The sequence below is a fragment of the Hemitrygon akajei genome, chromosome 30 (genome assembly GCF_048418815.1).
Source record: "Hemitrygon akajei chromosome 30, sHemAka1.3, whole genome shotgun sequence".
NCBI lineage: Eukaryota > Metazoa > Chordata > Chondrichthyes > Myliobatiformes > Dasyatidae > Hemitrygon > Hemitrygon akajei.
The window spans coordinates 23,288,306-23,313,238 of NC_133153.1; the positions used below are offsets into that span (position 1 = coordinate 23,288,306).

General features: G+C 41.4%; 1 protein-coding gene across 14 annotated transcripts in view; it reads left to right on the forward strand.

The window, feature by feature from the left end:
- The window catches only part of LOC140718865 (WD repeat-containing protein 72-like), a 339,559-nt gene that overhangs the window by 173,329 nt on the left and 141,297 nt on the right, over positions 1-24,933 (forward strand). For all 14 annotated transcript variants that reach the window (XR_012096820.1, XM_073033117.1, XM_073033123.1 and 11 more), the window contains one exon: positions 21,359-22,203. Coding sequence is in view for 13 of the 14 variants with exons in the window: in XM_073033117.1 (XP_072889218.1) it covers positions 21,359-22,203 (845 nt within the window). In the remaining variant the exon portion in view is untranslated. The remainder of the gene's footprint in view (positions 1-21,358; positions 22,204-24,933) is intronic.

Consider the following 24,933-nt stretch of genomic DNA (forward strand, 5'->3'; position numbering starts at 1 on the left):
ACAATCTTGGTATCCTCCGCAAGTTTACTAACCCACCCATCTACATTTTCATCCAGGTCATTTATATACATTACCAATAGCAGAGGTCCCAGCACAGAGCCCTGCAAAACTCCACTAATTACAGACCTCCAGCATGAATGAATCCCTTCAAACACTACAAGCCAGTTCTGAATCTAAGCAGCCAACTTGCTGCAGATCCCATACATCTTAATCTTCTGGATTAACCTCCCATGAAGGATTCTGTCAAATGCTGTGGTAAACCATGTAGATAATTTCCACAGCCCAACTCTCATCAATTTCTCATACCACCTTGTCAAAAAACTCTATCAAGTTGGAAAGCCTTGACCTGCCATGCACAAAGCGATGCTGGCTCCCCCTAATTAGACCATGGCATTCCAAATGCTCATATATCCTATCCCTAAGAATTTTCTCCAGCAATTTCCCTACAACTGACATGAGACTCACCAGTCTATAGTTCCCAAGAATTTTCCTCATTCCTTCCTTAAATAGGGGTACAAATTAGCCACTCGCCAGTCCTCAGAGACCTCTAGGGAGTACACAAAGATACTGGTCTAGGGCTCAGCAATCACATCTCTTGCCCCCTTCAATAAACTGAGGTAAATCCCATCGGGCACTGGGACCTATCCACCATAATACTCATTAGGAGGCCCAGCACTTCCTTCTCCTTGGCCTCTAAATGTCCTAATATATTTATACACTTAGCACTGATCTCCTGCTCCTCTGCATCCTTTTCCTTGGTAAATAGTGAGTCAAAGTACTCATTATGTACATTACTCACATTCTGTGTATCCAAGCAAATGTTCCCCCCCTTTATTCTTGAGTGGTTCCACCCTCTCCCTAGTTATGCTCGCATTCTTGATGTATGTTTAGAATGCCTTGGAATTTACCTTAATCCTACTTGCAAGGACTTTTCATGGCTCCTCCTGGCTTTTATAATTCCCTTCTTTATTTCTTTTCTGGCTTCTTAATACTCCTCATGTTCTTCGTTCGATATTAACCTCCGAAGCTTTACATACTTTCTTTTTTTGTGGCTAAATTCATCACCTCTCTTGACATCCAAGGTTTTCTTATCTTTCCATCCCCATCATTCCTTCTAACAGGAACATACCTTTCCTGTACTCTATGCAATTGATCTTTAAACATCCTACACATGTCTGCTGTGGACTTGCCAGAGACAAGGTGTTCCCAGTTTATGCTTCTTAGTTCCTGCCTAAAGCCCTTGTAATTTTCCCTATTCCAATTTAAAACTCTCCCTCAAGGACCATGCCTATCCTTATTTATAATTATCTTGAAAATCAAGGGGTTGTGGTTAGGGTTCCCTAACTGTTCACCCACTGAAAGGTCAGTCAGCTGGCCAGGTTCATTACCAAACACCAGGTCCAAGACAGCTCATCCTCTCGTTGGACTGTCCACATATTGAATTACAAAACCTTCCTGGATACGCCTAACAAATTCAGCCCCATCTAAACCCCCTATACTGAGAATGTCCAGTTTACGTTAGGGAAGTTGAAATCCCAAATGACGACAACCCTATTATTTTTACACATATCTTTAAACTGATTGAATATCTGTTCCTCATTGTCCAGGTGGCTATTAGAAGAGCATATTAGGGTGGCTATTAGGGGGAATATATCAGATATATTAATGGATTTGGGGAAAATGGGGTGGAATTAAGCCATTGATCAACCATAATGTAATTGAATCAAGGGACTTAAAGCCCACTCCTGCTTCTATGTCTCAATGCTCCACACAACTTACTTACAGAGCATTCAAACATAAGAATGCTCTTTTACCTGCATCAGAAAGCTGAAAACACTTACGATAGTGGAGGCAAATTCATTTCAAAAGGACTGATGCAGTGAAGTGTGATAACTGGATGCAATATACATTAGGTGACAGAAGCAGATTCAGTGGTATCATTCAGCAGGATTTTGGGATCCATAGTTAAAAAAGAAATATTTACAGAGCAATAGCAAAAAGTAATATACGAGGGGTGATTGATATGTTTGTGGCCTAAGGTAGAAGGAGTCAATTTTAGAAAACCTGGCACATTTATTTTTCAACATAGTCCCTTCCTACATTTACACACTTAGTCCAACGGTCGTGGAGCATACGGATCTTGGACCTCCAGAAAGTGTCCACAGTAGGGGTGATTGATAAGTTTGTGGCCTAAGGTAGAAGGAGATGAGTTATACAGCTCTCGTTACGTGCACATGCAGTTCAATTCTTTGAGTGATTACGCAGAAAGTTTGAAGTTAATAACTCATCTCCTTCTACATTAGGCCACAAACTTATCAATTACCCCGATGAGTTATTAACTTCAAACGTTCTGCATAATCACTCAAAGAGTTGAACTGCAAGTGCACGTAATGAGAGCTGTATTACTTCATCTCCTTCTTCTACCTTAGCCATGAATTTATCAATCACCCATCTGTGGACACTTTCTGGAGGTCCAAGATCCGTATGCTCCACGACCGCTGGACTAAGTGTTTAAATGTGGGAGGGGACTATGTTGAAAAATAAATGTGCTAGGTTTTCTAAAATTGACTCAATAGACAATAGATAATAGACAATAGGTGCAGAAGTAGACCATTTGGCCCTTCGAGCCTGCACCGCCATTCTGAGATCATGGCTGATCATCTACTATCAATACCCGGTTCCTGCCTTGTCCCCATATCCCTTGGTTCCCCTATCCATAAGATACCTATCTAGCTCTTTCTTGAAAGCATCCAGAGAATTGGCCTCCACCGTGTTCTGAGGCAGTACATTCCACACCCCCACAACTCTCTGGGAGAAGAAGTCTTTCCTTAACTCTGTCCTAAATGACCTACCCCTTATTCTCAAACCATGCCCTCTGGTACTGGACTCTCCCAGCATCTGGAACATATTTCCTGCCTCTATCTTGTCCAATCCCTTAATAATCTTATATGTTTCAATCAGATCCCCTCTCAATCTCCTTAATTCCAGCATGTACAAGCCCAGTCTCTCTAACCTCTCTGCGTAAGACAGTCCAGACATCCCAGGAATTAACCTCGTGAATCTACGCTGCACTTCCTCTACAGCCAGGATGTCCTTCCTTAACCCTGGAGACCAAAACTGTACACAATACTCCAGGTGTGGTCTCACCAGGGCCCTGTACAAATGCAAAAGGATTTCCTTGCTCTTGTACTCAATTCCCTTTGTAATAAAGGCCAACATTCAATTAGCCTTCTTCACTGCCTGCTGCACTTGCTCATTCACCTTCCGTGACTGATGAACAAGGACTCCTAGATCTCTTTGTATTTCTCCCTTACCTAACTCTACACCGTTCAGATAATAATCTGCCTTCCTGTTCTTACTCCCAAAGTGGATAACCTCACACTTATTCACATTAAACATCATCTGCCAAGTATCTGCCAAGTATCTGTCCACTCACCCAACCTATCCAAGTCACCCTGAATTCTCCTAACATCTTAACTCCTAACTCCTCCTACCTTAGGCCACGAATTTATCAATCTCCCCTCGTATATTACCAATTCTAAATTGACGTGGAAGGATTTGCTTCCTGCTTTGCAGCAATATATCTCTGGTAGGAAATATTCAGTTATCAACTCTTTTAACTTTAATAAACACTTCTTACTTATTGAACATAATTGAATAGTCTTTGATTTTTATTTGGTATGACTGCTTTCTTAATCTCTCTCAATCTGTTCCTGCTCCTCTAACTACTTCAGGAGAATTAGTTAGTTAGATGTTCTGTATAAGTGCTGGTGGTTGTGGTGTTGTTTCTGTGCAAGGAGGCTGTGAAATTTTCATGTAGATGAATCAAATGAATCTTTGCTTCACAAACATTGTTTTAGCATAACCAGCAGAGACGAGTTAATATCATCGCTAATGTTGAAAAAATCAACAATTTAATTCCGGCAAGTTCAATATGGCTTTTTTTTTCTCTGCAGCCGTTCTTCCTTCCTTCAGTAGGTTCAGATTTTCAACTGCCAGAACCAAACGGTAGCGCAAAAGCAAGTGCAAATCTTAAGGTACTCGAAAGGCATCGGGTGTTCGGTAAAATGAGTTTATAGAATCTGTCATGATTAAAATAGGCTTTCTGCCTCCAAGCACATTAACACAGATTCATTATCACTGGCAGAAAATAATTCACAAAATCTGAAGCGAAACAACTCAGTGATCCTGGTGACTGGGGCTGTTTATTGGCTCTGTTCGTGTATTTGTCCAAGTTCAACAACCAATTCTAAGCTGAAAAATATATCCAAGTCTTCTTGGAATACATTGAGCCATCTGTTATTCTCAGTAAAACATGCTAAGTTTTAAAAACACCAGCTCGTGCTTGTTCCCAGGAAAGTGATGCAGAATACATATCAGCCTGATGGCTGGGCATAGCACCCTTTGAATAACACCAAAGATAAAAAATGTTCAGCAACTTTTTTCAGATATGCTTTCTGTAATACAGCATATAACACTCCTAACCTGATCCGCTTTTAGAACATTAAGAATCGGAATAATCTGAAATGATTTTGTCTCCAAGCTCTCACCTCTTTCCTCTTGAAGAACATGCAACTTTGTTTCTTCAAATGTGTGGAGAATGCTAAAATAGCTGACTGATTCTCTTTAGAGGCTTTTCCCCACAGACACAGAAAATAACAGTGCCCAAATGCCGTGGAAACGGACTAAAATTTAATTTTACTATGGAAATTAGACCTGCCTCTCCCGCAGTGCAGGTCAACAGAAAAGGAGGACTGAAAGATCTTCATGACTGCTCAATTGACAAATTAGAACGATGAATCTCAGTTTTATAGTAATTCATTTTAAGAGGTTTATTACCTCTTTGTAGAAAATATGACAGAGACAGTTGTATTTGAATGTAAAGATAAAATCCTTTAATACACACCCTTAACTACATCAATCTTTGAACAGGTTTGACTACTTTATACATTTTGCAGCAATTGTGATTTTTTTTAAAAAACTAGATCCTTTCCAATTTTACCCTCACAAACCATTTTCAAACCCAAGAACAATATCATTCATCTTTATTTTCTAGGCTTTATAGGAGCTTGCAGTAAGGTGTCCATCTGTTCATTTGAGATTGCACTAAGTAGCAAGTGGTCAATGGATATTAACTGACAGAGGTCAAAAGGGCCTCTTGACCCTTTGGGTCCTACTGACACAGTTGGAACGTGAAAGTGTGATCTACAGCAGGATAAAAATTGCCAAAGCTGTCATAGCTTTAATTAGTAACGATAGCAGGAATACGTGGTGAAATTGTTGGCAAGAGACAACAAAGGTATCCAATATAGTAATTTATTACCAGTCACTTGGTTTTGTGCAATAGGCTGTATACCCCTGCCGTGGTTCAAGAAAGCAAAAAGGCACTCCAGCACTTAACTGAAAATAGATGCCCTGCTGCTATCAGAGATGCATGATGGTCAGAAGATTGCCTGAGCCATTAGCTTGGTAATGTTTTCTCTATTGTAAACCGAACTCCCCACGTTCTTCCTGTGCATCAGCTGCAAATTGAGGGCTTTCTTGCCTCTCTTCTATTTATGCTGCCAATCACTGAGCTGCTGTCCTTTGGGTGCATTTGTGAATTCAATCGTTACTGTTCAAAACATTGTCGGTCCTGCACCACACCTCAGGAGAAAGGATTTCAGAAGTGGCAACCAGTGCTTTCAGTCTTTAGTGTCACGGTTGTCATTAAGGGGGAGTTTTGTTTTGTTTTTGTCCCTAAGTAACCTATTTTGCATCTAATTAACAAAAGAGCGTAGTGGTGTAGCCAATCACTTGGAGGTATTTTACAGCCCGCAAAGGTTTTGAGGTTCCATTGCGTGTTCATGTTTTAAACCCGAAAGAGCTTTTCATTTTCCCTTATTGTAACTATTAGTTTCACCTTGATCTCAGCAAGCGTATTTTGTGTACTGATTCAGCATCAGAATATAGCACTAACAGTGTTAAACAGGATGCAGAATATATTCTTTCAATTTGACTAAGAAGCATATATGTTACAATATAATATAAACAAACTGAAAGAGGGGATTAACACTGCTCCTGTAACCTGCACAACGTAATGCTGCACGAACTAAGTTACCTTTGCAACTCTTTGATTCTAAAACCCCGTTTTAGTATTTAGGAAAACCAGTATATGCAGAAGCAGCTATAATGTAATTTTCCCTGAATCAGTAACAAATGGAGAACCAAAAACACACTGGATGTTCAGAGTAAGTAATAAGCTCACCTGGAGGTAGCCCAATTTATCTCTTCGCAACAAAATCCTCACAAGCATATGTTGTTCGATGTGAACTTTTCTAAATGGCACAAAGGAATATAATTAAGTAAATTTGCCACAGGAACTTTTCAGTTTGATAAGCAAACTGAAATATGATCTTATGGGGAGTGCTACAACATAGATGGTTGGCCTTCTGAGATTTCTACATAATATATTCCACCTTTCAAAGTCTTAATTTTATTGTTTCTTAGTGAGGTTGGCAAAGAACCCTCAGCCTTTACAATGTGGGTTAGTTTTTTTTTGCCTTTATATTTCAGTTTCTTTATACTTGTCAGCCTGAGGCACAGGCCACTGGAGAACCATCTGCTTAGGAGAAGTAGAAAGGCCAGGCCAAGCATGACATCTGGCAGTGCTGGACTCCAGATCCCCTTGAGCTCAATAGAGGTCCATCCTTATGTATTGATTAAGCCAATACCTTGAGTGCCCATATGGCTTAGGGTAAAACACCCAAGGGAAGATTGCCCTTTCCTGAGGCTGAAGATGACCTCGTTTTAATGGGGACAATCTTATTGCTGAGATTAAAAAAAGGAGTCAGGTTTTGTGAAATGAAGTAAAAAGCAACATGTTGCGGTGTTTCTCAATGCCCCATACTCTTTGAGATTTATAACCCATTTGGGGATTAATCCTAAAAAAACCATTTTTCGTCCTGACTTTGAGAAGTAAGAGAAAATATTGGGCAGCTTTTGTAGGGGCACGAAGCTGCAGGTAAACAGGGCAAAAGGGAAAACATTCTCCTGGGACAGATGCTAAATTGAACAAATAAAATGGCATAAACAACAGAGAATTCATGTGGACTTTAATTTTAACATTTATTAGCAAACTGCTTTTATGAAGAAAAAGCTGGACCTCTGTTATTATTTCTTCTGTGAAGCCCATGAGGGTTGCTGCATATGGACGTTTTATGGACCTTGTAATAAGACTTGTAGCAGTGGTCCAATTCACAACATTGCCCTCACTATCTGCTATATTGTTCTCATTATCTGCTATAACACTGACACCTTCAGCATCATATTAGCATAGGCTGCCATGAAATGTTCCCTCATTTCCATTGCTTATATCTTTAACTTGTACACCTAACACAAATCTGACTAGAGTTATATTGGCTAGACTATGAAAATAAGGATGTAATATTGAGACTTTATAATAAAAAAACTCGAGGTTTCTCTTGGAGTATTGTGAGCAGTTTTGGGCCCCTTATCCAAGACAGGAGGTGCTGACATTGGAGACATTTCAAAGGAGGTTCATGAAAATGGTTCCTGGATTAGAAGGCTTGTCATATGAGAAGAATTTGATGGCTCTGAGTCTGTAATCACTGGTATTCAGAAGAATGAAGGATGACCTCATTGAAACCTATCGAATGTTGAAAGGCCTTGATAGAGTGGATGTGGAGTGGTTGTTTCGTATAGTGGGGGAGTGTAAGGCCAGAGGACACAGCCTCAGAATAAAGTGGTGCCCATTTAGAAGGGAGATGAGGAGGAATTTCTTTAGTCAGAGGATGATGAATCTATGGAACTTGTTGCACAGGTGGCTGCGGAGGCCAAGTCATTGGGTATATTTAAAGCAGAGGTTGATAGATTCTTTATTAGCTAGGGTCTGAAGGGATGCGGGGAGAAGGCAAGAGATTGGAACTGAGAGGGGAAATGCATCAGGCTTGTTGACATGTTGGAGCAGACTCATTGGGCCAAATGGCCTAAGTCTGCTCCTACATCTTATGGTCATATGGTCTGAAATGCAGTCACTGAAGCAATCAAAAAATATGCAGCATTTTTATTGTAAGTAAATTCGCCAGCCTTATCTGCAGCAGAAGTTCCTGAAGGGATTTCCCATTGTAAATCTCTGTTGTAGCATCTGCAGTTCTAATGATCAATACAATTGCTGTCAGCATTTGGCACCAGACTTAGCTCTGGCACAAGGATATTCAAGGCCTGCTTGGCATACCCATTTGACCCGATGCTCCTGATTACATCTAGTGGTCACTGTACTGCCTTTTATTCTGCAGATTTATGGAACAGATTTGCTGCAACTTTGCAGTTCATGAAAATAATTAAATGATTAGCCAAATGCATCTCTGGCTTCTTTTTGAGTCTGCAGGGGTATTGCGATTGTTGCGTCAACAGGGAATGTAGTAGCTTTCATTTCCTTTCTGAGGAAAAGATTGAGCTCCCTATTCAAACTCCCTTTAGAGTGAATCAAAGTTCAAAGTAAATTTATTATCAAAGTACGTTTGTCACCATATGTACCGCCTGAGATTCATTGTCTTACAGGCATTCACAGCAGAGTAAAGAAATTCAATATACAGTTAATTCAGGTTCCCTGGGAGCAGTACATCTTGGCCCAATTAACCAGTGTTGTGTGTTTAATGTTTCAGTAATATTTGAGTAATATATGTTTTGGAGTTACAAACAATACAAGCAGCTGCCACAATTAGCCAAAGTTTCATGAAAATAGTTAAAAAGGCATAAAAAAAGACAAACTACTGTTTAACTAAAACATAGAAACATAGAAAACCTACAGCACAATACAGGCCCTTTGGCCCACAAAGCTGTGCCGAACATGTCCCTACCCTAGAACTACCGAGGCATACCCATAACCTCCTATCTTTCTAAGATCCACGTACCTATCCAGGAGTCTCTTAAAAGACCCTGTCGTTTCTGCCTCCACCACCACCGCTGGCAGCCCATTCCACGCACTCATCACTCTCTGCACAAAAATTTTCACTCTGACATCTCCTCTGTACCTACTTCCAAGCACCTTAAAACTATGCCCTCTCGTGCTAGCCATCTCAGCCCTGGGAAAAAGCCTCTGACTATTCACACAATCAATGCCTCTCATTATCTTGTCCAGCTCCATCAGGTCACCTCTCATCCTCCGTCACTTCAAGGAGAAAAGGCCAAGTTCACTCAACCCGTTCTCATAAGGCATGCTCCCCAATCCAGGCAACATCCTTGTAGATCTCCTCTACACCCTTTCTATGGCTTCCACATCCTTCCTGTAGCGAGGCAAGCAGAACTAAGCACAGTACTCCAAGTGGGGTCTGACCAGGGTCCTATATAGCTACAACATTACCTCTTGGCTCTTAAACTCAATCCCATGATTGATGAAGGCCAATGCACCGTATACCTTCTTAACCACAGAGTCAACCTGCGTAGCAGCTTTGAGTGTCCTATGGACTCAGACCCGAAGATCCATCTGATCCTCCATTCTGCCAAGAGTCTTACCATTAATACTATATTCTGCCGTCATATTTGACCTAACAAAATGAACCACCTCACACTTATCTGAGTTGAACTCCATCTGTCACTTCTCAGCCCAGTTTTGCATCCTATCAATGTCCCGCTGTAACCTCTGACAGCCTTCCACACTATTCACAACACCCCCAACCTTTGTATTATCAGCATATTTACTAACCCATCCCTCCACTTCCTCATCCAGGTCCTTTATAAAAATCACGAAGAGTAGGGGTCCCAGAACAGATCCCTGAGGCACGCCACTGGTGACTGACCTCCATGCAGAATACGACCCATCTACAACCACTCTTTGCCTTCTGTGGACAAGCCAGTTCTGGATCCACAAAGCAATGTCCCCTTGGATCCCATGCCTCCTTACTTTCTCAATAAGCCTTGCATGGGGTACCTTATCAAATGCTTTGCTGAAATCCATATACACTACATCTATGGCTCTACCTTATTCAATGAGTAATGAATTATGTATTTAAATGAAATACAAAAATTAGAACACTACTAATACTACTATAGTACTATAAAATTGTGTATTAGTCCCTAATGGTTATTGATAGAGGAATTCTGGTGTACTCTGCTGTGTTCTTTTGATTGACTGTAGATGAACAAAAACAGAACTGACTCCTAGTGCAGATAATGGACTGCCTTCGTATAATATTTTTGTCTATTGCATTCCCCAGATCTTCATTTTCATTGTAATATTCAAGAAGATTGTTAACACCCTCAAATTCTTCATAGTTCATAACTTGTTGAAGTAGTGAAGTAATTTTATCTTCACTTCCAACCATTTTTGGCATCTCCAAACCTGAATGCTTAAAACCGCAGTGAGCAAAACAATTCTGAATTGCCTTACTGCTTATTTCTTGCCAACTATCATTGACAAAAACTGTTGTTTATCTGTACACAAACACATGTAACTAACACTATCTAAAAACTGTTCACTTGAAATACGGTGTAGTCTCTAACGGCCACACCAATGCACACTACTGACACTAGTTAGAATCTGTTCGGCCGCAGTCTCCTGCCCCAGTTAAGTTGCATAGCATTACAAAGAAATTCCCAACTACTTTCTCAATCAGTTTCTGTTTTTTAAGAGTTGTCCCAAGTAAGCGCCTGCCCCGATTAAGTGATGGTCCAAATAACCGGAATCTGCTGTAATCAATGCAAAACTGCACACAAACAGTGACACAACCAATGTGCAAAAGAGGACAATGTGCAAGTACATTAAAATAAAGAAACAGTTGAATAAATAATTCTGAGAACATAATTTATACAGTCCTTGAAAGTGAGTCCATAGGTTGTGCAATCAGTTCAGTGTTGAGGTGAGTGAAGTTCTCCACGATGGTTCAGCAGCCTGATGGTTAAAAGTTAATAATTGCCAATAGGCTGGTCCTGGACTTATTTCCACTTGGAATAATTTACTTATTATTTAATTTATGGTTTTATATTGCTATATTTCTACACTATTTTTGGTTGGTGCGACTGTAACAAAACCCAATTTCCCTCAGGAGCAATAGAGTATGTCTGTCTGTCTGTTTGTTCCTGAACATGATGGTGTGGGACCTGTGGCTTCTGTACCTCCTTCCTGATGGTAGTAGCGGGAAGAGAGCATGGCTTCGATGGTGGGGGCTGCTTTCTTGTGACAGGGCTTCTTGTGGATGTGCTTAATGGTGGGAAATCCTACACAAAATGTCTCTAGGTAGTAACAGAAATATATTTCATAAAATTCACACATCTAGGATAAAAATTACTTCTGACTCATTGTCAAATTCTTTCAAATAAACTTGATAAGCCTATTGCAAATAGCTTTATATCAAAGGCTTTCATTTTTAAGGTTGTGTCTTAATTGCAATACTATAGGATTTAAAATCCTACCATGGCATAATCCCTGTTGCATTGCCTGGTTTAGAAATATGCAAATTTTATGTTGCTAGCAAATAATTATAATTCTAAATGTGCAGACAAGAAAGTCCATTGCCTTAAAGCATTATAGAAGAGCCAGAGATATACGGCATGGGAACACTCCTTTTAGTTTGTGGGGCAATTTAAAGGCATAGTATCCATACATTGCAAAGGTGAAGAAGAATTCTAAAGGGAGGATGAGGTAACCGTGGTTGACAAGAAATGTCAAAGACAGCATAAAAGCAAATGAGAGGGCATATAATGAAGCAAGGATTAGTGGGAAGTTAGAGGATTGGGAATCTTTTAAAAACCAAGCACCCATTGACACCAAATGTACACTGAGCATATTTTGTTTCTCCCCTCCCCTCATTCCCACACTCACCAAAACACTCGGAAAAATCTACACTGATCTACCTCTCTGTTCATCTTTGGGATGTGGTGGGAAAATGGAGCACTTGGAGGAAACCCACAATCACAGTGAGAAAAAGCGAAGTCCACACGGGCTTTGATGCCAGCCAGTCAAATGCTTAGACGATCAACTAATCATGTAAACATATTTTAGAACATAAAAACATAGAACAGAGAAAATCTACAGTACATTACAGGCCCTTTGGCCCACAATGCTGTGCTGTCCACGTAACCTACTCTAGAAGCTGCCTAGAATTTCCCTACCGCATAGCCCTCTATTTTTCTAAGCTCCATGTACCTATCTAAGAGTATCTTAAAAGACCCTATTGTATCTAACTCTACCACCTTCGCTGCCTGTGGATTCCATGCACCCACTACCCTCTGTGTGGAAAAACTCACCTCTGACATCCTACTCCCAAGCACCTTAAAACTATGCCTCCTGGTGTTAGCTTTCTCAGCCCTGGGAAAGAGCCTCTGGCTACCCACGTGATCAATTTATCAGAATTTCTTAAAAACTAGACAAGTGTTATATTCCATAATGTGCTATGTCTCCAGATCTCCAGACTTGTGTCTGGTCTGGTGTGAAACAGTATTATTGTTACTTTTCAACTAGGCTTATACTCACTGGAATTTAGAAGATTGAGGGGGGATCTTATTGAAACGTATAAAATTCTAAAGGGATTGGACAGGCTAGATGCAGGAAGATTGTTTCCGATGTTGGGGAAGTCCAGAACGAGGGGTCACAGTTTAAGGATAAAGGGGAAGCCTTTTAGGACTGAGATGAAGAAAAACTTCTTCACACAGAGAGTGGTGAATCTGTGGAATTCTCTGCCACAGGAAACAGTTGAGGCCGGTTCATTGGCTATATTTAAGAGGAAGTTAGATATGGCCCTTGTGGCTAAAGGGATCAGGGGGTATGGCGAGAAAGCAGGTACAGGGTTCTGAGTTGGATGATCAGCCATGATCATACTGAATGGCGGTGCAGTCTCGAAGGGCCAAATGGCCTACTCCTGCACCTATTTTCTATGTTTCTATGTTTTGTATTGATATGTTCTTTACTTGCCTGAAAGCAGCAGTCCAACCATGTCCAAAGGATCAGACTGCTATCCCGATATCTATTATTGTATTTTAATTCCACTAAAATCATACATACTTATTTCATTATTAGTCCAAAGTAGGCTCTTCAGCCCAATGGGTCTTTGCTAGCTCCCATACATACAACCCATCAATCCCACTCTGATTGTTTGCCTATAGTAGCAGTGCGATTGCTCAAGTCGATCGAGTACAATGTTCTCCCAAGGGGTTACTCCCTTCACGGAGAGCATCTGTGCATGACTTTATGTGATATGGGGAGGCTGATGCATAAGCCGTCAACACACAGTCCTTGATGGATCAGGGTCAGGGTCCAGTGACGTGGCATCCAAGATGACTGGAAGCCCTGCATTGCTGCAGGCTTCCTCTGATTTCACTGCCGTCATGATGTGCCATCAACTTCCGTCAGCACCATCATTCACCTATCATCTTTCTCAATTAATTATTAACTACTCCTTGATTCCTTTTAACATTGGCCTACTCTAGAGATAACCTGTACCTGACAAATAATCTACCGGTACATCCTCAGTGCAAAGCCTATCAAAAACTTCTGGTCTATTACTACCAAAAGCATTCCTTCTCTTATTATTCATAACCAATGTGATTGGCTCCTTCCACTGTACTGTTGACCATTAGCCTTCAAAATAGCATTATTTACTTAGCGACACAGCGCAGTAACAACATCTTCTGGCCCAACGTGTCCATGCCACCAATTACATCCATACCACCAATTAACTTACTAACCCATACAAACAAGCTGGATGAACTCAGCAGGTCGGGCAGCATCTGTTGAAATGAGCAGTCAACGTTTCGGGCCGAGACCCTTTGTCAGGACTGAAGAAGGAGGGGGCAGGGGCCCTATAAAGAAGGTGGGGGGAGGGTGGAAGGTGCCAGGTGAAAAACCAATCAGAGGAAAGATCAAGGGGTGGGGGAGGGGAAGCAGGGAGGGGAGAGGCAGGAGAAGTGAAGAAGGAATGTAAGGGGAAAGCACTATGGGTAGTAGAAGAAGGCAGAATCATGAGAGAGGTGATAGGCAGCTAGAAGAGGAGGCAGAGTGAAAGTGGGATGGGGGAAGGGAGAGGGAGGGAATTACTGGAAGTTGGAGAATTCGATATTCATACCAAGGGGCTGGAGACTACCCAGACGGTACATGAGGTGTTGCTCCTCCAGCCTGAGTTTGGCCTCATCATGGCAGTAGAGGAGGCCATATATGGACATACCTGAATGGGAATGTGAAGCAGAGTTGAAATGGGTGGCAACCGAGAAATCCTGTCCTTTGTGGCGGACGGAGCGGAGATGCTCAACGAAGCGGTCCCCCAATCTGCGTCGGGTCTCACCGATGTAGAGGAGGCCGCACCTACAATAACTTACTAACCCGTATGTTACAGACAGCAGTAGAATAGCATTCTACTAATCGCCATCTTCCATGTCACCTCAGCTTGAAGCTTTCTACTTACTGGCGCTTGCTTTCAATTGCCAAATCAATCATTAATTCAACGAGTATGGAACTTCTTTAAAAGTAATTAAGAGGCCCCCAAGATAGCATAAATCATTAAACTGAATTATTTCTTTGGAGAACCCCTTGATTTTTTAGCAAGATAATGGCTTGGAAAATCTCATTAACCATTACTTTTGGTCCTTGATAGCTTCCAGTACAATACTCTTGAGTCACTGCATCATATTAACATTAGAATAAATGGCCCCTAATTTTTTGGTTTCAGTGTAATTTTTGTTTGAATATTGAATCAATGTTTATTATTCTATAATGTTCCTTAACTAGAGCCTTGCTTTAACAGAACTCCTAAAGTATTAACCATGGCCATTCCAAATTCCTCATTGGTTTCTTTGGGAAATCTTTCTGAAAGCCCAATTGCTTTTAGCTCTCATTTTTAGAGCTCTAATTCTGAAAGTTTATTCCTAAAGTTGTATAAAATACTTAACAATTTACTACTTGCTATGCGTATTTGATCACAACTAAGCAAGAACATCCATCCCTTTTTATTACCTTTCTGGAAATAAACCACATTTCCTCATCCCTTAATCTAGTTGTCATGATTTTTGTCTTTTTTTCACTACCGGAAGCCCACTCTACATTGGGCCCTAAATTACCTTTGCTAGTTTGTTGCAACACCTTTGTTTAGTAACCATGCTTTTCTTCGTAATGTTAACAAACTGCCTCTCATTCATGTTTACTTTCTTATATCAGTTTCTGTTCACCTTTCTCAAGGCTGGTATTTTTACGGTACAGTGTTTGAAAAGTGAGAGGTTTGCATTTATATTGCATCCTTCATATCCTTCACAGCATGCTATAGTGTGTTTCATGGCTATGTGAGTGCTTTTATGTGTAAACACGTATAAAAAATGGGAATCAAATTACATACAGGAGGACTTTGAATAGTTTATTTATTTATTGAGATACAGCAGGGAATAGTCCCTTTCCTATGACTTCCTATAAATAGTCATGGGAAGTCATTCCCGCCTGTCTGAGCATCATAAGAAGTCATTCCCACCTGTCTGAGCGTCATGGGAAGTCATTCCCGCCTGTCTGAGCGTCATGGGAAGTCATTCCCGCCTGTCTGAGTGTCATGGGAAGTCATTCCTGCCTGTGGCCATCAAACTTAACAACTCCTCCCTCGGAGTGTCAGACACCCCGAGCCAATAGGCTAGTCCTGGACTTATTTCCACTTGGCGTAATTTACCTATTATTATTTAATTATTTATGGTTTTATATTGCTATATTTCTACACTATTCTTGGTTGGTGCGGCTGTAATGAAACCCAATTTCCCTCGGGATCAATAAAGTATGTCTGTCTGTCTGTCTTTCGACCCTTCAAGACACACGACCCATCAATTCCCCGATTTAATCTGAGCTTAATCACAAAACAACTTACAATGACCAATTAACCTACCATCTAGTATACCTTTGGACTTGAGAAGAAACCCACACGGACGTGGGGAGAATGTCCAAACTCCTTACAGGCAATAGTGGGAATTGAACCTGGGTCGCCTGTACTGTAAAGCGTTGTGCTAACTATTATGCAACCGTGCCACCCTTATCAGCACACGTTATTATAACTCCGTTCTCAGAGTGGAACTTGAACTTGTGAATGTTATATGGCTGCTGCAAGTGTAATGGAATAAAAATTGGAATACATACTGTTTACTTCACTCTTAATTAAAAGTGCTTAATTGAGTCATCCAATATCAATAACCAATAGCAATGAAGCGCATTTGTGGCCACTGAAGATTCCAAATGGACTATGTACGTATATATTTGTGTAGTTGTGTTTTTACCAATATTCTATATGTGCTTGTACATGCAAGGACTGGCCTTCAGAGCTGCAGATTCGCGTAGCGGGAGTCGGCTGTGGGGCCTCAAAGTCATTGTATTTTTACTGATACTCTGTAAGGGTTTGCTGGCTCGTATATTTGAGGGCTGGGCATCAAGCCAGGGTGTCGCGGTGTGTGGGTGGGTGGGTGGGCGTCAGGACTCTTACAACGTGATTGTGATCTTGTGTGTGCTGACTGTGTGTGGCTGTTGGTAATGTACGTTTGCACCTTGGCCCCATGGTCAGGCTGCCTTGGGTAGGCTGTATTCATGAGTTTTCGTGTATGGTTGAGTGACAATTAAACTTGAGCTGAATTGAATTGATTCAATGTTTTACCTAACGCTGGTGGTCATTGTCGCAAATGAAAAGACTTTCAAGTGGCTATGAAAGTAGAGAAAAAAATAAATTAATGAGCTTCAAACCCAAAGCTTATCAGAAACACTACGCATGAGCTGTAGGGGAGAGAGTGGTTCAAATGAAGGAAAAGTTTGGCTAAGTCCTGCTTTATCCAAAGCAAGTGACAGAAATTAATCACTGTTATGCAACATAAATTAATTAGCATTGTGCAGAAGAAGAAAAACCTTTCCTGGTTTAATCATTGTATATTTAACTTCAGCAATATGACTTTTTAAGCCAAATTATTGTCAAGTGGTTTATACAGTGCTGCATAACGTTTAGTTAGTTTCAGAAATTTGGTATTTTGCCCCAGGCAAACACGAAACACTAATATTTAAACATGATAATAAACTGCCAAGTTGTACAGCCTTCACTTTCTAAAGATTATTGCATGAATTGTGCTTTTAAACAGTTAATGTTTATGCGTTTTTTCTTAACGCATGCTGTGTTGATCTGAGCTTTCCAGTGAGCTGTTCACCGCTTCGTCTCATTAGTGACATCTTTGGTCAGAGGGGCTTTGTTAATTACAATCTGAGCACAATGGTAATGCTTTTTGCAAGTGATGGCTCATATGAGCTCAGGGTTGGCAGAAGCTCTAAGTTATTGTGTCAGCGTAGCTGGAGGGAAAGTGTGTGCACATGTTAGGAAGCTGATGACAGAACTCTGTGGAGTAGCATCTGTGCTGATTGTTCCTCCTGGTGTACCATCCTCATAATAATGGAAGCCAATTTGTATTTAAAACAGATATAAAATCTAAGATGCTAATTATTGCTCAGTCAAAGCACTGAAATTTTCCATTTTGATGCATTAATACAGACTTTGACTAATGTTTCTAATGAAATAACTGAAAATAGATGATATCTGGTAAACTTCCTATGTTCGTTTGTTTTAGAACCATAGAACACTACAGCACAGTACAGGCCCTTCAGCCCTCCATGTTGTGCTGACCCATATAATCCTTAAACAAAAAGTACCAAACCCACACTACCCCATAACCCTCCATTTTTCTTTCATCCATGTGCCTGTCCAAGAGGCTCTTAAATACCCCTAATGTTTTAGCCTCCACCACCATCCCTGGCAAGTCATTCCAGGCACTCACAACCATCTGTGTAAAAAAACTTACCCCTGATGTCTCCCCTAAACTTCCCTCCCTTAATTTTGTACATATGCCCTCTGGTGTTTGCTATTGGTGCCCTGGGAAACAGGTACTGACTATCTACCCTATCTATGCCTCTAATAATCTTGTAGACCTCTATCGTCCCCTCTCATTCTTCTGTGCTCCAAAGAGAAAAGTCCCAGCTCTGCTAACCTTGCTTCATATGACTTGTTCTCCAAACCAGGCAACATCCTGGTAAATCTCTTCTGCACCCTCTCCATAGCTTCCACATCCTTCCTATAATGAGATGACCAGAATTGAACACAATACTTTAAGTGCAGTCTCACCAGAGATTTATAGAGTTGCAACATGACCTCTCTACTCTTGAACTCAATCCCCCTGTTAATGAAGCCTAGCATCCCATAGGCCTTCTTAACTACCCTATCAACCTATGCAGCGACCTAGAGGGATGTATGGATTTGAACCCCAAGGTCCCTTTGTTCATCCACACTCTTAAGTAACTGACCATTAATTCTGTACTCAGTCTTCTGGTTTGTCCTTGCAAAATGCATCACCTCACACTTGTCCAGATTGAACTCCATCTGCCAATTTTCTGCCCAACTCTGCAGCCTGTCTATATCCTCTTGTAACCTTCGACAACCTACAGCTCCATCCACAACTCCTCCAATCTTCATGACAAATGCAAACTTACTCACCCATCCTTCCACCTCTGCATCCAGGTCATTTATAAAAATCACAAATAGCAGGGGTCCCAGGACAGATCCCTGCAGCACTCCACTAGTCACTGACCTCCAGGCAGAATACTTTCCTTCCACAACTACCCTCTGCTTTCTTCTTTTAAGCCAATTTTTTATCCAAACAGCCAAGGTTCCACTTATCCCATGTCTCATGACTTTCTGGATGAGTCTCTCATGAGGGACCTTGTCAAATACTTTGCTAAAGTCCATGTAGACCACATCCACTGCCCTACCCTCATCAATTTCTTTTGTTACCTCTTCAAAAAACTCAATCAGGCTCATGAAGCACGATCTTCCCTTCACAAAGCCATGTTGACTATCCATGAGTAGACTGTACTTCTCCAAATGTTCATAGATCCTATCCTTAAGAATCCTTTCCAGTAGTTTGCATACCACCGACGTAAGACTCACTGGTCTATAGTTCCCAGGTTTCTCCCTATTACCTTTTTTAAACAAGGGAACTACATTTGCCATTCTCCAGTCCTCCGGCACTTCCCCTGCAGCCAAAAAGAATTCAAAGATCATGGTTAATGCTCCTGCGATCTGTTCTCTCAATTCCCACAACAACCTGGGGTGTATCATATCCGGCCCTGGGGATTTATCAATCTCAATGTTTTTAAGAAGATCAAACACTTCTTCTTCCTTAATTTCCACATTGTCCAGCACACAGGCCCGCTCTACTTCGACCTCATCCTGATCAAGATCCTTTTCACTTGTGAATACTGAAGCAAAGTATTCGTTTAGGACCTCCCCAACCTCCTCCGCTTCTGGGCACATGTTGTCCTCTTTATCCTTTAGCAATCCCACCTTTGTTCTTGTCAGCCTCCTATTCTTCACATACGCATAGAACGCCTTGGGGTTCTCCTTAATCCTACATGCCAAGGCCTTCTCATGCCCCCTTCAAGCTCTCCTAAGTCCTTTCTTTAGCTCCTTCCTGGCTACCCTATATTTTTATAAGCCCCTCCTACTTCCTGCTTCTTATATCTAACATATGCTTCCTTTTTCCTCTTGACAAGTTGCCTCACATGTTTCGTCAGCCACGGTTCCCTTTTCCTACCATTTTTTCCTTGCCTCAGTGGGACAAACCTATCCTGAACCCAGCTCAAGTGGTCCCTAAACTTCTCCCACATTACTTCTGTGCTTTCCCCTTTGAACATCCGTTTCCAATTTACTCTTGCTAGTTCCTGCCTCATCCCTTCAAAGTTAGCCCTTCCCCAGTTAAGCACTTCACCATTTCGTCTGACTTTATCCCTTTCCATAGCCATGCTGAAGCTAAGGGAGTTGTGGTTACTCTCACCAAAATGCTCCTCCACCAAGAGGTCTGTCACCTGACCAGGTTCATTACCCAGAACTAGATCCAGTATGGCCTCTCCTCTCGTCAGCCGGTCCACATACTGTGTCAGGAATCCTTCTTGAACGCACCTGACAAATTCAGCCCCATCTATCCCCCTTGCACTCAGGAGGTGCCAGTCAATATGAGGAAAGTTGAAATCACTCATAACTACTACCCTATATTTCCTGCACCATTCTAAAATCTGCCTGCTTATCTGCTCCTCGGTGTCCCGAGGGCTATTTGGGGGCCTATAGACTACTCTCAGCAGAGTGATTGATCCCTTCCTATTTCTGACTGTGGTGAACTACATATACCTGTCTGGACACGCCCCCCCCCCCCCCCCCCCTGCTGACTGCTCCTGTGGCTCCTCCCACAGACCCCTGTATAAAGGCGATTGGAGGCACTGCTCCTCCCTCAGTCTCCAGGATGTTGTGTGATGGTCTCTTGCTGCTGATAGTGCTCTCTTCCAGCTAATAAAAGCCTATCTCTCGCCTCACGTCTCCGAGAGTTATTGATGGTGCATCACTGACTTCCACCCAGACTGACTCCATGAACACTCCTTCTGCAGCGTCCTCCCTTTCTATAGCCATGATACTATCCCTGACTAGTGTCTAGTGTCTGATAATTGTTTGTGTTTTTTAATTTCTTTACACTTTTCTGTTCTATTGTTATAAGACTTTTGAAAAGACCTCTTGTACAAAAAGGATAGACTCTTGACCTTGCAATTTATCTTGTCCTGACCTCACTGTCTGCATGCATTGTATGTTCTCTGTGATTGTAACACATTATTCTGCATTCTGTTACTGCCTTTACCTTGTACTACCTTGTTTTACTGATGGTGTACCTTGGAAAATATTGCTATAATAAATCAAATGCTGGCGGAACTCAGCAGGACAGGCAGCATCTGTGGAAAAGAGGACCTCCCCACTTTCTTTCCAGCCCCGCTAAAGGGTCTCGCCCTGAAGTGGCAACTGTTTACCCTTGTCCTGCTGAGTTCCTCCAGCGTTTTGTGTGTGTTGCTTGGATCTCCAGCATCTGCAGATTTTTTTCGTGTTTCTGGCAATAATAAACCAAGTTGCCAATCAGCCAATTTTCTAAAACTGAGCTGAAGGCCTTGACTCCTTGTTCAACATTTACCTCCCTGTCAGATGAAGTTATTAACCTGAGTCACTGAGTGTGCTTGCCCTGCACTCAACTATAAGGGACATCTGAACATGTCTATGTACCTCATCCAAAAACATATTGATGGTAAAGTGTGAGTGTTGGCCAATCATTTAATTATGCAATCCTTCCTTTAACTTGGGCCACTGCAGCCGGTCATAATGCCTCAATTTAAATGCCTCATTCAAGGAATCTTCTTTTGCTGAAACTTCTTTCACAAACCTTACAGGGTTTCTATCTCGCTCGCGAATAAGTGTTATGCCATTATTTTCCTTTATATCTTTCCCTTTGGGCATGCTTTGGACTTGTCTCGGTAACCGGTGCTTTTTTTGCTTTTAAATTGCAGTTTGCATTTCCAGACCCCATCGCACAAGCATTCACAATCCAGCCAGTGAAGGCGAAATGGAGTGACGGTGCCATCCACGTGCTGCTGTTTGATGTCAGCACCATTTGCGAACAGCTGCTCTCACATCAAGAAAAGGAACGGAAGGTGCAAAGTGCTGTCCAAAGCCATGAGACGTTAAAGAGACTAGCTAATGTTGACTGTAAGAAACCACCAATGTCTTTAAAAAGAAACAAGACACCGACAAATCTCTGCCAGACGAATAGTTCAGTGAAAGATTTGGTCCGTGAACATTTCTATTACAATGAGCACAGTGCAGATGGATTTGGAAGGGAAGGAGCTGGAATTAGCAAACACAAAACAAAACCCAAAGGCACTAAAAAGGTTACAGCATCAGCAGTGAAAAAAATGGATGTTAATGTGGCCACAGACACAGCCAAGTTACTAATTTCCTGTCTCTTTCCCTGGGGTGTGGATAGGGATCTTGATGAACTCTGCATTAAGCATCTGGGGATGTTTCAGCCTCGCTGTCCAGTGTCCTTTGGCCTTTTGTCACAGGATGATTATTTGTCTCTCCTTTTGCCGGGATGGTATCAATTCAATCGAGAGATGACAAAGGACCATGTATTCTGCAGCAAGATATCAAATAAAGTTCTGGGCCTTGCAAAACAAGTCTCAAATATTACCCAAGCTTGTACTGTTTCTGTGGCGGAGACCTTGAATGATGATGCAGATGAAAACTTTCAGTCAGAAATGACATCTTATTTATTATCTGTCATCTTGTTAGTCAACCTGCAGATGAGAATGCCTTTCCTGTCCAAGGGGAATGAAATGCATAACATAGTGAGGTAAGAACAGTTGAGTTTAATCATTTAACTGTACAATGTAAGGGATTGAAATCATACCATTTGCTTATCTTAAATTGTATTAAATATCAAACATTTATGCGTGGTCTAGCTAACAGATAAGAACTCCATTAGAAAATGTTGTGACTTAACCCTTTCAAGTTCCTTTTATTGCTTAGTGATTACTGGTATAAGTGCAGATATTAGTTTCATTAAAAATGAGAGGAGTGTGTTCTCTTGAAAATAATCCACTTCAACCAAAATAATGCAGAGGAGTATTGTTATGTTTTAGGCAAACTAAATTCCATGCTAATCTCAATAAGTATAATTCTATATTTAATCACCTTCAAATCAGACATCAGTCTATAGTTGTCCATCAGTAAAATTCTTCACTGAATAAATCTTCCTCACAGCTATTTTAATCAAAATACACATAAGATCACAGGGATTTTATGCGATTTAGTTTTTCATGGCTTCTTCAAATGTAGTCAATCATGACTTTTTTTTCTGAAGAAAAGTTACATTTGCTTAAGTTAAAACAAATAAATATTCAAAAACACACCATTTAAAAAGTGTAGTATTTTATGTATTTAAAAAAGTCAAATTGATTTGAAAGCATAACTGACCTCTCTAAAATAAAATTGTATTCTGAATTTCCTGAAAGAACTGTATTCGACCAGTGAATTTGCATCCAATATTCCCTGCAAATATTTGCCCTATTGGTGTGGAGAGAGGTATTGAGGATGGGTGTGAATGTGGTGAACTGGGGCAATACACAGAATCGTGGACAAGTCCTAAACCTTTGGAAGAGTTATGGATCCTTGCAGGACATCATACTGCGTGACCAGACATCAGTTGCAATATATGTTGCACGCCAGAATCTACTCATCTCTGATTAGTGGTCGCATAGAGAACTGTTGTCTATCTCCTCCTTCCACATTAGCTTATTTCTGCCAACATGTTGAAACGTGAGAGTTAGACATGAACTGAGGTGCACTAGTGAGCTGAGAGGGGATCCAAATTCACTGCACAAATGCAGCAAAGTACTTTATTTATTTATATTTAACATACTTAAGTGGTGTTCATTTCTGTCTGTTATTTAAATTTAATCAAACTCTGCTTAAACAACTTATTTAGATGCAGCCTGAGAGTTGATCACTACTTGTAACCCACTCCACTATGTGGAGGAGTCCTGTATAGATCATTGGGCTTATTGAAGCTGAGATAAATTAAAAGCAACACACACAAAATGCTGGAGGAACTCAGCAGGTCCGGTAGCATCTATGGAAATGAATAAACAGTCGACATTTTGGGCCAAGACCCTTCTTCACTTTCTTCAGGACTGGAAAGACACCAGAATTAAAAGAGGAGGGTGGGGGAAGGAGATTGGCTGGAAGATGATAGGTTAAGCCAGATGGGTGGAAAAGGCTAGAGAAGAAGGAATTTGATAGGAGAAGAGAGTGGACCATAGGAGAAAGGAGAGGTGGTTGGGACCCAGGAGGAAGTGATAAGCAGGTGAAATAGGTAAAAGGCTAGAGAGGGGAATAGAGGAAGAGGGGAGGGGGAGGAATTTTTTTTACCAGAAGAGGAAGTTAATATTCATGCAATCGAGTTGGAGGCTACCCTGACTGAATATAGGGTGTTGCTTCTTCATCCATAGAGTGGCCCTTTAGCACTAGAGGAGGCAAGTGACTGACATGTAGGAATGGGAATGGGAATTGGAATTAAACTTTTTGGCCACTGGGAAGTTCTGGTGATTGGAGCGGAGGTGCTCGACGAAGAGGTCCCCCCAATTTACAATGCGTCTCACCAATGCAGAGGAGGCCATATCGGGAGCACCAGACAGAATAGGTGACCCCAGCAGATTGGCAGTTGAAGTGTTGCCTTACCCGGAAGGACTGTTTGGGGCCCTGACTGGAGGTGAGGGAGGAGGTGAATGGGCAGGTGTAGCACTTGGGCTGCTTACAGGGGTAAGTGCTGGGAGGGAGATTAGTGGGGAGAGATGAATGGACCAGGGAATCACAGGGAACGGTTCCTGTGGAATGCGGGGGTTGGGGGGTAAAGAAGTGTTTAGTGGCAGGATAGAAGTAGAGATATGTGTAGTGGTGGGTTTAATGTTAATATGGGTTGATGGGCACTTTGTATGGCGGGTTTGGCAGGCTGGGTCTGAAACAAGTTGGCCCTGAGATTTCCTAGTTGCATTTTTTTGCTTCATCAAAGAATGTCAACTTGGCAGAGGCGAGCAACATATATTGTCACGATAGGTCATTTCAGATGCAGAGACAATTCAGATTCAGTATTAAGCACTAAACTACAAGTTTGGAAACAAACTTGGGTCTGATTGACTAAGTGCATTCTATTAGGAGGTGGTCCGTCAGTCACTATTGTAGAGCTAGTGTGCACTGCTAATTTCTGCAGGACTCCAGGAGCTATGAGCGTGCGCTAACTCTCATGCTTACTCTATACGTATGATGATAATTTATCATGCACACGACTCGCTTACATATTTACAGGAAAATATACTACACAGCTCTCCCTTTTACGTATGTGCTGCACTTACAGCATCAGCCTACACAATGTTTTTCTTGGACCCTCTCAATTTTTTGAGCTCTCTGATGAAGTAACTTCTGGATCTGAAACATAAGTGACATGCTGGTTTATCTCATAGTTGACTAGTACCTCTTGTTCAGTAACTGGTTCTACATCTATTTGAGGCATATAAGTATGATCACA